We start from the raw sequence: 12,300 nt of genomic DNA on the forward strand, positions 1-12,300 counted from the left end.
GGAAATGGAGCGGGCCAATATTAAGAAACGAAGAGTGTGACTGGTTGTGCTGTGTCTTACGTGACTCATCATTGGTCCGCCTCTGGGGATAACCGTCCCAGTTGCCTGAGAAACACTAATGTCATTATTTAATAACTCACAGGTGATTGGTCCGCCCCTAAAGTTAAGCTTAAAAACCCGGGTTACCGATGGAAATTCGTACCGCATTACAGTGGCGATGAAGCTGAAGAACGGAATTCAGCAGCCGGGCTTCCTTCTGGCGCTTCGCTTCCTGGCCCTGGTTTTCTGGAGCTTCCCTGGGGCCAGGGCCCTGGACAATGGCTTGGCGATGACCCCTACCATGGGCTGGCTGCACTGGGAACGCTTCATGTGCAATGTTGATTGCCAAGAAGAACCAGATTCTTGTATCAGGTATCAGAGATATTGAGTACCCACTCGCGTTCGCCTTTCAATGTGTTTGTCTCTTTGGCGAGATAGAGGGAACATCTGAGCCCGAGTGAGAGCTCCCTTACTGCTGCTGCGTTGTTGGCGTTGTTGTTGTTGTTGTTGTCTCCAGCAAGCTTCCCTGGATGGAAACTAGTCCTAAACTTTTGCTGTGTGACCCCTCCTGTGGTGGGAGTCTGGTCAGCAGCCCCTGCTTCTCGTGTCTCTGTGCCTCATCACCCAACTGGGGACTTTTATCCATTCACCATCCAGTTCTGTTCACATCCTTCTTGTGAACTGCCGCTCTGCCTCTGCCAGGTGCTAGTAGTGAGCACAGCTGGGGCGAGTAGGCGAGACAGAGGACTAACACGTGCAACTTCTCCTTTTTTGGGTCAGGAGTTCCTTGGCTGTAACTGGAGGGAATTTAGAGGAACCGTGGAGTCACGGATCTCCTCACCCACTCGCCCTAGAATGTGGGATCCAGCTGGGAGGTTGACCTGGAGGAACTTTATAAAGGTTTCCCCCACTATCCGAAAGTAACGTGTTCTGTAAGCCTAAATGGCTTAATGAAGCAATTACCATTAGTTTATATGGAAAAAATTTTGAGCGTTCCCAAACCCAAAAAATAACCTCTATTGGCTTTGATGCACAAAATAAATGGAGATAAATCACAGATGCTCACACAGTTCAAAGCCATGGTGGCTTAATGCTGAGATGCTGAATGCAGTTACCATCATATATTTCTTTTTGTCTTTTCCTTTTTTCCAAGTAGTGATTGTCTTATTTTTATATGATAATAAAACTAATGCATAATCATTGCAAAAAATGTAGATAGTAGAGTATAATGAAAATAAAGTTTTCCTGGCACAGAATAAGCGCTTCACAAATGCAAACTGTATGTATGTATGATGATTTATTTAAGCAATCTCCTGTTGATATCTATTCAGGCTCTTCAATTTTTTTTTATTGTTGTGAAGCTGTGTTAACCGTTCCTGTACATCATATGATTCTTTTCTTAGAAGTGTAATTACTGGATCCAAACGTATGCCCATTTTATTATGTACTAAACTGTCCTCCCCAGAAGTTAACAAATGCACATTCCCAAGAACAGTGTATGATGAATGCCTGTTTCCCCACACTGTGGCCAACACTCCATTTTTCTGATTCTTTTAAAACATTGCCAATCGTTTTTATTTCCATTTATTATTTTTAATTGAAATATTTTGGGTTTGGCTTTGGGGTTTTGTGTGTGTGTGGTCTGTCAATACATTATGAATAATGTGGTGGTTCTGGCTTAGGTTGGTTTTGCTATGAATGTTTCAAACATCAATTTTTTCTTTTATTGTTTCTGGCTCTGGTATCATGCTGAGAAAGTCTTTACCTACCTGAAGATAATAGGAGTCACCTACATTTTCTAGTAGTATTTTTTATGGATTTTTAAAATATTCAAATCTTTAATCTATCTGGACTTCATTTTACTATAAGGAATGCCACATTTAATACATACTAAATTCCATGGTACCAAATGGCTGGAAGGATCTTCTTCTGAACTTTGTCTTTAATTCCATTGGTTTGTGTATTCTAATGCTACTGGTATATTGCAGCTTCATTTATCTTTTGTAGAATGTTTACGTGTTTAATCTCTTAGGTGAACTTTTGGATCATGTTGCCAAGTTCCTTAAAAACTCCTTTTGGGGTTTGTTCAGAGTTTATTCAAGGTATAAAGGTGTGTTTTAAAGTTGAGTTTTCTTATCCCAGAGCAAAATAACATCTCTCCACTTAAGTCATTTGGGAACATCATAGTTTTATTCATATGGATCCTGCACATGTGTTAATTTTATCTCTAGGTATTTTAGGTTTTTCTGTTGGTTTTTTTTTTTTTTTTTGGTTGGTCTTGTCAACGGTATTTTTTTCTCCAAATAAGTTATTGTTAATATCTAAGAAAGCTGTAGATTATATTAACTTTGTAGTTTCTTACTTTACTGAACCTTCTTCTTAGTTCTAAATGTTTTTTTTTTCCTTTTTTGAGAGAGAGAGAAAGATCCAGCAGGGAGGGGCAGAGAGAGAGGGAGAGAGAGAATCCCTAGCACACTCTGCTTCATGTTTGTCAGCAAAGAGCCCAACATGGGGCTCGAACTCATGAACTGTGAGATCATGACCTGAGCCAGAGGCTTAACCTGAGCCATCCACACGCCCCTTTTCTTATAGTTCTAATAGCCTTTTCAATTTCATGTATTTCTCATTCCTAATTGTTTGAGGTTCTTGGGTGGAACTACTTGGGCGGCGAGGAGGAAAGAAGCACAGTCCATTTTACCCTGCACTGATTGTAATTACTACTGAACTATTGAGTAGCAATTATTGAAAAAAATTGCAAAACCCTAAGATGCCTAATGATTTGTTTAATGAATTTCAATGATTCTTGGCATTTCTTTATCAGCGAGAAGCTCTTCATGCAGATGGCAGAACTCATGGACTCAGATGGGTGGAAGGATGTAGGTTATGAGTACCTCTGTATTGATGACTGTTGGATGGCTCCCAAAAGAGATTCAAAAGGCAGACTTCAGGCAGACCCTAAACGCTTTCCTGGTGGGATCCAAGGCCTTGCTAATTATGTGAGTTTATAGATAATTCTTTCATTAAAGAGACCCAAAGCACTTTTGTACTGAAACTTGTTCACAAAGACTTAGAAGGTAAAATAGCTGCCATCATGTGAATATCAAATTGTAAGACTTATCAGGTGGAATTTTCATCCCATCAGCAGATCCTTGTTTTGCAATAGCTCTTGAGGCCTATCTTGAAGAAGTTCTCCTTTTGCCAAAACCACTGAATTCTCTTAGAGGAAAAAAGGAACTTGGCTCTTGACATGTGTGCATATATTTCCATGTTAAGCTTTGCAGAGCTATTGCAATTGTACTATAAACTAGAATTTTATAAGATAGAAGAACTATATTCTGAAAATTAAGGTGTAATAGAGTTGGACAGCAGTTAAAGGCAATGAAGATAGATTTATTCAGTACTATTGTAATAGTCAAACTCGATTCCTAATACAACAAAGATTGTAATAGTCAAGCTCAATTCCTAATACAACAAAGACAAGTGGGGTTTTATAGTCTGTGAGCAGACTTGAAAGTGTCAGTGGAAGGAAAATTACCAAGAGGAGACATCAAGGGCAAGAGGATTCATGCTAAAGGCAGGCCAAGAACTTAGATATCAGGGGTGGGGGATGAGGAACTTTATCAGATATCAAGGGTAGGAGAATGACTTAGCAGGATTCTTGCTGAAACAACATGAGGCCTACTTGAGAAGAGGGCACAGAGGAACCTAAGGTATGGTCATGGTGAGAGACTTTGTCCAGATAATTGTATCATTGCCCTGGAAAGGTAACTTTTAGGATCCCATCAGAGAGAGATTAAAGTGACTGATAGCTTTCCCTTTAGTTCTACGTTATAGCTTACATATATAGTTTGAACTCAGCAGAATTGGAGACTTTGTCTCCCAACTAACTCACCTGGATAATTTTGGGGGCTTGTAAAAAAAAAAAAAAAAAAAAAGTCCCTGATACATAGTGAAGTATACTTGTCTCTGTCCCCAGCCTGGAGTGATTCTCTCTGCTTCATAATTGCCCTTCTACTGTGGTGATCCTTTTCTCTCATTTCAGGTCCATAGCAAAGGACTGAAGCTAGGAATTTATGCAGATGTTGGAAATAAAACCTGTGCAGGCTTTCCTGGGAGTTTTGGATACTATGACATTGATGCCAAGACCTTTGCTGACTGGGGAGTAGATCTGCTAAAATTTGATGGTTGTCACTGTGACAGCATGGAACATTTGGAAAATGGTATGTTTCATTAAAGAGATTTAGCCATGAGCAAAGGGAGGAACTTGGAGGCCAGGGTAACTGGAACATCCAAAGAGCTAATCTTCACATTTTAAATGCCCTATCACAATACTGGAAACAATTATTCTTAATGTGCCAGAGCTCCTACCTCTTCTCTTATTTCAGTTTGTCTATGCATTCATTCATGCATGTGTATAAAATCCATGCATGCCTAATCATGGCTAATACTGTGCACATTTCATTCAAGAGGGCTCTGAGTTCGTTACAAATATAATTGTAACTCTGCATAACATCACTTGGGGGAAGGCATCCAGAATTGTCCGTCACAGAGAAGAACATCTTAATTCCCACCTTTCCTTAGTATATGCACCATCCCACACTACCTCCTCAACAATCCCAGCAGTCTGGGAGGTACTAAACACACATTTAAGCACAGAGCAGCCACATGTCTCTGCTGCTAGTTTAAAATATAACCACAGACATTCCAGGCAGCCTCTTTTTATTTATTTTTTTTCGGGCAGCCTTCTTTTAAAAAGTAACACCGTGCCAGCTGGAAATTCCCTTCATTCCCTTATTTTACCCGTTGTTTTCTCATACAGGTTATAAGCACATGTCCTTGGCCCTGAACAGGACTGGCAGAAGCATTGTGTATTCCTGTGAGTGGCCCCTTTATATGTGGCCTTTTCGTAAGGTGAGCTAGTGAGCCCAGAATCCAATAGAGCCTTGCCGGTAGATTCTCAGAACTTGAGAACAAAGGAGACAAAGGGTCTCCTTCAAAGTCCAACCTTACTTAACAGTCTTATCCTACCATCTCTCTCAGGATCCACCACTTCTCACCATCTCTACTGCTGTAATTGGAGTCTAAGCTACCATCACCTAGGAAATCAGTCATCTTTGATTCTTCCCATTGCCTCACAGTTCACACCTGTCCACCAGCAATCCTATCAGTACTGTCTATAAAATCCATCCTGAATCAGCCCACTTCTTTCTCTCTTGCATCCACCCTGGTCCTCCAAGCCACCATCATCTCTACCCAGACTGCATCATCAGCCTGATCTATTTCCACTGTCCTCCTACTCCTGTCCATTTTCCAAGCAGCACCACAGTGATCTTGTTAAAATGTAAATCATACCACTCCCCTGCTTAAAACCCTTAACTGGCTTCCCATTGCATTTGGAATAAAATCAGACTTTATTGATCTGGCCCTAGCCTGTCTCCAACCTCCTATCAGTCTTTCCATGACTGCACTGGGCTTTTGTCCTGTCCCTCAAACACCCAACCCTACTCCTGCCTCAGAGACTCTACACTTGAATTTTGCTTTCTGCTTGATACATTCTTTCTCCAAGATTTTTAAATTGCTGGCTCCTTCTTAACATTGAAGTCTCAAACCAAATGACACATATTCAGACACCTCTTCTCTACTCTAAAATAGCCCTCTATCCATTTATTCTTTATCACACTGATCTGTGAATTTCCTTCTAAGAGCTTAGCACTGTATGGAATTATTTGTTGACTGGTTTATTGTCTGTCTTCCCCACTAGAATGTAAGCTCCAGGAGGGCAGGGACCTTGTCTGACTTTATCACTGTATCCCTAGTTTATGGTAAGTGTTGAATAATTACCTACAGAATGGATCCCTGTTATTTTCTTCTAATCCTGCAAAATACTCTCACCTCTTTTTAACACTGTAAACCTGATATTCTACCTCCCTATCTACAAACTTTTATTCATTCTTTTAACAAATTATATGCCTAGGATTCAGATTGCCTAATCCTGAGCTTGTATGTCCTATGTAATTTTTCAGCTTTTTATTTATAAAGATTTTAGTTATTTCTGATGACAAAAGGGATGCATTTCCATTTTAGGAAAGTGTGAAAATACAGTAAGTTGTGAAAAAAATTAAAAGCTTTCCATAATCCCAATATTTAGTTACTATTTGGTATATTTCCAGTATAAACAGTGTTAAAGCCATTTTAAGTAGGGATTTTAAGTTATATGTCTTGTTTCTGAAGCAAATTTCTTACAATAAAATTCCATTATAATAGGGATTTAGCTCTCCTCATAGAGACCTTTAATCTGTAAACTAAAGAACACTACAGGTGCCTCCTTTAAACTTGACTGTTTTCATCTTGCAACAATGTTAGTAGAAGTAAACAGAAGAGTTGTTTGTTTCCATAGCCCAATTACACAGAAATCCGACAGTACTGCAATCACTGGAGAAATTTTGATGATGTTTATGATTCTTGGCAAAGTATAAAGAATATCTTAGACTGGACATCTTCTAACCAGAAGAGAATTGTTGATGTCGCAGGACCAGGGGGTTGGAATGACCCAGATATGGTAAGAATCTGAGCCCTCCTTGTTCAAGCCCCTGCAGTGGACCTGTTTGCCTACTTTACTTTCAAGGTAAATCAGAAGGGAAAGTTCCTGGAAGCAGGCCTTACCTGAGAGTACTACTCAGAGCAGGGTGCCATAGAAAGTGGCATCTCTGTGTCTAGGCGACTAAGACTGTTTCATTTTCTTAAATTCTTGTTCTTCTTTGTCCCAGTTAGTGATCGGTAACTTTGGCCTTAGCTGGGATCAGCAGGTAACTCAGATGGCCCTGTGGGCTATCATGGCAGCTCCATTACTCATGTCCAATGACCTCCGACACATCAGCCCTCAGGCCAAAGCCCTCCTTCAGGATAAGGATGTAATTGCCATCAATCAAGACCCCTTAGGCAAGCAGGGGTACCGGCTTAGAAAGGTACAGTAAATAATGTTCTATGGGAGAAAACCGGAATTGGCCAGGATCATATTCTCTTGCCTTCTAGTTTACAGTTCATCCAAATGTTTGTGTTTAAAGATGGAATGGCTTTATGCCTAAGTACCATGTCTGTCCTGGGCCTAAATCTGTTACATAAGAGGATGTGCACTGATCTTTTTTTTTAACGTTTATTTATTTTTGACACAGAGAGAGACAGAGCATGAACCAGGGAGGGTCAGAGAGAGGGAGACACAGAATTGAAACAGGCTCCAGGCTCTGAGCTGTCAGCACAGAGCCCGACGCGGGGCTCGAACTCACAGACCGCGAGATCATGACCTGAGCCGAAGTCGGCCGCTTAACCAACTGAGCCACCCAGGCGCCCCTGATCTTTTGAGAATATTTGCTTTTAATCTTCATATTATAATCAGTAATGAGGCTTTTTTTTTTTTTTTTTTTTTTTTTGCTAACCATTACTTTATTTCCAAAACACACTATAGGATTTTAAGTTTTTCTAGAAGTGCTCAATAGTTCTGACAGTAATACTGAATGCCACTACTAACAAGGCAGCTTACTGCTAGGTACCAAGCTTATCACACCTAATTTCTTGGCTTACTTTTCAGGAAGACAACATTGAGGTGTGGGAACGCCCACTATCAGATTTAGCTTGGGCTGTGGCAATGGTAAACCTGCAGGAGATCGGTGGACCTCGTTTTTATACCATTTCTATTGCTTCCCTGGGACAAGGGATGGCCTGTATTCCTGACTGCATAATCACACAGCTCCTGCCTGTGAAGAGAAAACTTGGGTTTTATCAGTGGACTTCAGATTTAAAAATTCAGATAAATCCCACGGGCACGGTTTTACTTCGGCTGGCAGCAAATTAGACCACATTATAAAGCTTTCTTTTAAATGTGTATCTTGTTGCCAAAGTGACTACCCCATTGGTGTCTCCTTTTTCTTCCATTCCCACTTCAGCCATCATTTCCTTCAATAAAATTTTCCACAGTGGAGTTTTTTAAGAACTTCCAAATGTATCTTTAGAGAACATTTTGTGAAAAAGCTTTTGAACAAATGTTAACAGATGAGAAATAACAGCTGTAATTTATTGGGCACACTATATTTGCCAGGCACTCTTCTAGGTAAAGTATATGGATTCATTTTAATCCTCACCAACAACCCTGAGGCAGGTACTTATCCACTATAAACTTCAGCCAGGATTTCGGCCCAGACTTTTAACTCTTGCACTACTACCTACTGAGTTGCTTGGAATAATCTTGTCAAGAAACACCCAACCACTTAGGTTTCCAAATCCCAAGGTGGTTTGCAGTCTAGATCCAACAAATACATATGACTTACTTTCACCAGCAATAGTTGATACATTGTGACCTAAAGTACCAGGCGTTTGGCCAGAACACCCTCCCCCCTTTAAGTCACCTCCTCTAAAGAATGTGATGAGGCAATGACCTTCAGACTAGGGTATGTAGGAGTAAATCATTTGAAAGGAATTTCCAGACATTACAATTCCCTCCCTTTCCTACAATTCATTTGCCTGAGGACCAATCCTTAAAGCTTCCAGCCAGCCTCACCACCTCCCCTTTTACAATCCCCCTTCTCCAACATGACCAAAGGCATGCACAGCTCACCCATCCTAATGCACACCAGCACAAAACTAGCAGGGCACAAAAGGCCCACAAAGTACATGTTAATTCCTTTGTCTGTCAGGTGATTACCAATCATTTTCAATAAAACTGGAGGAATAATCATCAGTTGCTAAAACTGGCAAGCCCAGACTTCCTCACTCATGGAAACAAAGTAATCTGTAAGAAAACTACTCCATCTCATGGAGATGTACTTAGTTACCAAAATATATTGCTTATATACTTTGTCTCCAGTTTTGCTACACAAGTATGAAAAGCTGAACATCAGGAAGAATCAAGTATACAATAGTATACAAAAAGGAAAAGAATGTAAAACTTACAACTATTAGACATCTTTAATTGACAGATACCTGTTAAATTCAACTGAGCAGCTCAATTCACTAGAAACTTTATCTTCTGCAGTGGTTTCTACATGAGAATTTAGGTCTACTTCAAAATTTGACAGGCCACATCAAAATGTTTGAGCAATGTTGAGAGTAAGTCTAAGGACACAATATAGTATACTATGCCTAAAAAACTGGACCTAATTTCCTCATTAAATGATTGCAGTAGCAAGGGTATATGTGAATTTCACTCTTAGTAAACTTACATTCACTGTGTAATTGTTACTGATCTCACCATGTTAGTGAATGCAGATCTCTACTGATGTCCCATGGTAACCAATAACCTTTAACAGCAAACAGAATCCCATGAACCTCAAGTAATTGAGGTGAAAACTGAGAAATCATGTCTCATGTGAGTTCAACCAGTTTAGATTCAATCCAAAATGAGCACAGTACCCAAAAGAACCATCAACCATAAATTTCCCCATGAACAGAATTTTGTTGAGGGTGCTAGTTTATTTCATGCTCAAAAGACCAACTGCAACCAAATGAACATAACTTCAAGATTTTATTGTCTTCATAACAAAATATGAAGCTTAGAACTGGATCACTTGGCCCTGTAATGGAACAGATAATAAGTGAGTTTTTTTTATGTTGCAAAGAACCTTTACTCCAAGTACACCGTCTGTCCCTAAAGTGATCACCATCTTTTAAGTCACTTTTCATTATCCTTCTACTCATACCAAAACCCAACACCAAAAACCTCATACCTTCAGCTAATGGATCTAGGTATTTTAAGAGGATTGCCCCATTCTTGATTCCACAATCAGTAAGTGGGGAGAAATGTTCACCTCTTCCAGTAGAAAAGATTGCACCCTCCACCCATAATTATATACCTTTCTCTTCTTATCTCCTCCCAGTTCAAAATGCTTGCATCTCTTAATAGCCAGCATTCTCTTAGATCTGCAGTTGGGCTCAACACATTCAAGCCTCAGAACAATCTTCTTTGTGGTTTTAGCCTGGAAAAAATTAAGTCAAACCCTTCATAAATCACTAGAGAAAATCTTTCTTCAAAAATAGCACTGTTGGGTTAAGTACTACTTAAAGGAAAGCTTTTTCAAATGACAGAAATGGGTCAACCAAGTGCATGAAACTATGAAATAAACCCAGCTTTCTCATTGAATAGGGCTAATAATTGTTACTTTATTAATTCTCTGGAGACTACATAAAACTATATATATAATTTATGTGCATTCAGCTGTATCATTTAACTCAAGGTCCACTAATAAACTTTTTAAGCCTACTCCTATAACAAGAATCCTGCTACCAGTTCACAGTTCACAAAAAAGCCAAAACCTAGGCAGAATCTCCCCATCTTAAACAAATTAGCTGAATGTGAAAAGGCTATCAGGTATTCCTTTTACCACCTTGAGATCAAACCATTTACAGCACCTAAATGAACGCTAGTTATTCCTTGATATTTTCTGAAACTAGGCTGAATGAGCAAAGCACCAAAGAAATGCTGTGTTCGTAAGAATGCTGTTCCAGGCACTGTGTACTTTAAGGGGTAGCCAATCACCTGGGGCAGAAAAGAAACTCATTTGGCCTGGATGAGAATGACAGAGAATTCAGACCAGTGGAAGGCCTAAATGACAATTTTAAAGAGCCTTACAAGTTCATGAGATAGGTAGCTGACTGCAGGCTTCTGAGCTGAAAAACAAAGTAAGCAAGTAATTCTTACTGCAAGTGAAGACTGAGGATTCACTGACGCATGACAGGAAACAGGGCAAAGGAAAAGATTTAGTGATGTACTCAAACTTCAGTTCTTAGGAAGGCAGGACACATTCATTTAACTTGATGTTTGCCTCTTCAGTAAGGGAAAGACAAAAAGAATAAAACACTGAGATGATACAGTATTGCAGACTAGGGTCAGCCCTGGGTTGCACTCCCAGCTCCACTGCCTACTGGACAGGTCACTGCAGGTTAACAGAGAACTTCACTGACACACACCTGTACTGGAGAAATGTGGGCCATAGAAAAATACAATGTCTTTACCACAGTAGGCGGGCAGCATGTCAAACAGTAATTACTACTAACCTTTTTCCGGAAAATCGGCTTAGTTTGCCCACCATAGCCACTCTGCTTCCTGTCATAACGCCGCTTTCCTGGGAGAATGAAGTTATTTGTTATGGTATACCAAAGATAATCACAACTGCCACATGGTAAAGTCTTCTTTTCTTACAGGTTTTATCTTGGTTTTCCCAGCATAATTATCAATACTCAAATTAGGGGAGAGGGCGCATGGGACCGCTCATTTCTTATACTAGTATACGAATGATGCATTAAAACCAAATTACGTACAGACTGTCTTACCCTGGGCATAAAGAGAATCTTTGCCTTTCTTGTACTGTGTTACTTTGTGGGGTTGGTGCTTGCCACACTTCTTGCAGAAAGTCCGGCGGGTTTTAGGAACGTTCACCTAGTAAGCACACAGTTTAGAATAAGCAGGGTTATCAGATAAAAGTGCACAATGCCTTGACCTACCCAGTTGAAGCTAAGACATCCCATGAGAGCTCGACTCTCAAGATTCCTCGCTAGCACACAACACTCGACTAGAAAGTGGTACAGCCGCAAGTGCTTCCAGTACAGCGGCCTCCTGTGAGCCCAAAAGTCAGCACATTCCCTCCACCCCCACCTAACTACCTCTTTGATCCCATCGCTTCATTTCCTGGCCCCAAAGCCAGTGCCTCCGGGGTCGACCCCAGCAACACTGGGTTTCTTTGGTACATCGAGTCCACGCGTGGGCCCAGAGCCATCCTGGGACGGCACCGTCAAAGGGTACGAGAAGATTAAACTGGATGTTACAGAGACCCTCCCCAAGGTCCTACCATGGCTGCGAGAAGGCTATCGGCACGGAAAGAGAGAGGTCAGGCCGGAAACGGAAGTATATAGGAGGTTTCTGGTCGCTCTTGCTCATGGGAGTTGGCGAGAATGACCATAGAGTCTAAGGCTCTGTGAGCACCGCCCCCTGGCGACTGAGATGACCTGCTTGGTAGCCGTGGGCGGGAGTTTAAGACAGGGTTCCGCTGGAGGCGGATCCAGTCTTTGACTTCCTCCGGTCTTCCCGCTTTGCAATGTTTCCTCACTTCATCACTTTAAGTGGACGCCGCTAGGTAGCAGCGTTAAATGAAGGAAGCACTGCTCATTCTAGATTGGGCTTCCCTGTCCCTATCTCCAAGGAAAGCAAGGACTAGGGCCAAATGGAACGGCCCTACTCACCCATGTGCCATTACTGTCCCACTTCAAGGACACTGG

General features: G+C 40.9%; 2 protein-coding genes across 2 annotated transcripts; one reads left to right on the forward strand and one right to left on the reverse strand.

Moving 5' to 3' along the window:
- The first annotated feature begins 18 nt into the window (after positions 1–18).
- On the forward strand, positions 19–8,038 carry GLA (galactosidase alpha). The gene is made up of 7 exons (XM_081793247.1): positions 19–411; positions 2,861–3,035; positions 4,082–4,259; positions 4,859–4,950; positions 6,437–6,598; positions 6,807–7,004; positions 7,625–8,038. The coding sequence occupies exons 1-7, from the start codon at positions 119–121 to the stop codon at positions 7,886–7,888; spliced, it is 1,362 nt and encodes a 453-aa protein (XP_081649373.1). The 5' UTR covers positions 19–118; the 3' UTR covers positions 7,889–8,038.
- Positions 8,039–9,531: 1,493 nt separating this feature from the next.
- RPL36A (ribosomal protein L36a) lies at positions 9,532–12,005 on the reverse strand. Its single transcript, XM_081793251.1, has 5 exons — positions 11,874–12,005; positions 11,359–11,464; positions 11,083–11,150; positions 9,882–10,004; positions 9,532–9,602 (listed from the first exon to the last, which is right to left on the reverse strand). The coding sequence occupies exons 1-5, from the start codon at positions 11,874–11,876 to the stop codon at positions 9,582–9,584; spliced, it is 321 nt and encodes a 106-aa protein (XP_081649377.1). The 5' UTR covers positions 11,877–12,005; the 3' UTR covers positions 9,532–9,581.
- Positions 12,006–12,300: the final 295 nt, after the last annotated feature.

The sequence above is a fragment of the Panthera onca genome, chromosome X (genome assembly GCF_046562875.1).
Source record: "Panthera onca isolate mPanOnc1 chromosome X, mPanOnc1 haplotype 2, whole genome shotgun sequence".
NCBI classification, from domain to species: Eukaryota; Metazoa; Chordata; class Mammalia; order Carnivora; family Felidae; genus Panthera; species Panthera onca.

Bases quoted from the DNA above. Each gene is read 5' to 3' on its own strand.
- GLA (XM_081793247.1), top strand. From the start codon at position 119: ATGTCATTATTTAATAACTCACAGGTGATTGGTCCGCCCCTAAAGTTA. The intron at 4,260-4,858 runs GTATGTTTCATT...TTTCTCATACAG, and splicing joins CATGGAACATTTGGAAAATG to GTTATAAGCACATGTCCTTG. The intron at 6,599-6,806 runs GTAAGAATCTGA...TCTTTGTCCCAG, and splicing joins GTTGGAATGACCCAGATATG to TTAGTGATCGGTAACTTTGG.
- RPL36A (XM_081793251.1), bottom strand. The intron at 10,005-11,082 runs GTTAGTAGTAAT...AATTTTTTCCAG, and splicing joins AGCCGATTTTCCGGAAAAAG to GCTAAAACCACAAAGAAGAT. The intron at 9,603-9,881 runs GTATATAATTAT...GTTCCATTACAG, and splicing joins GAGGAGATAAGAAGAGAAAG to GGCCAAGTGATCCAGTTCTA.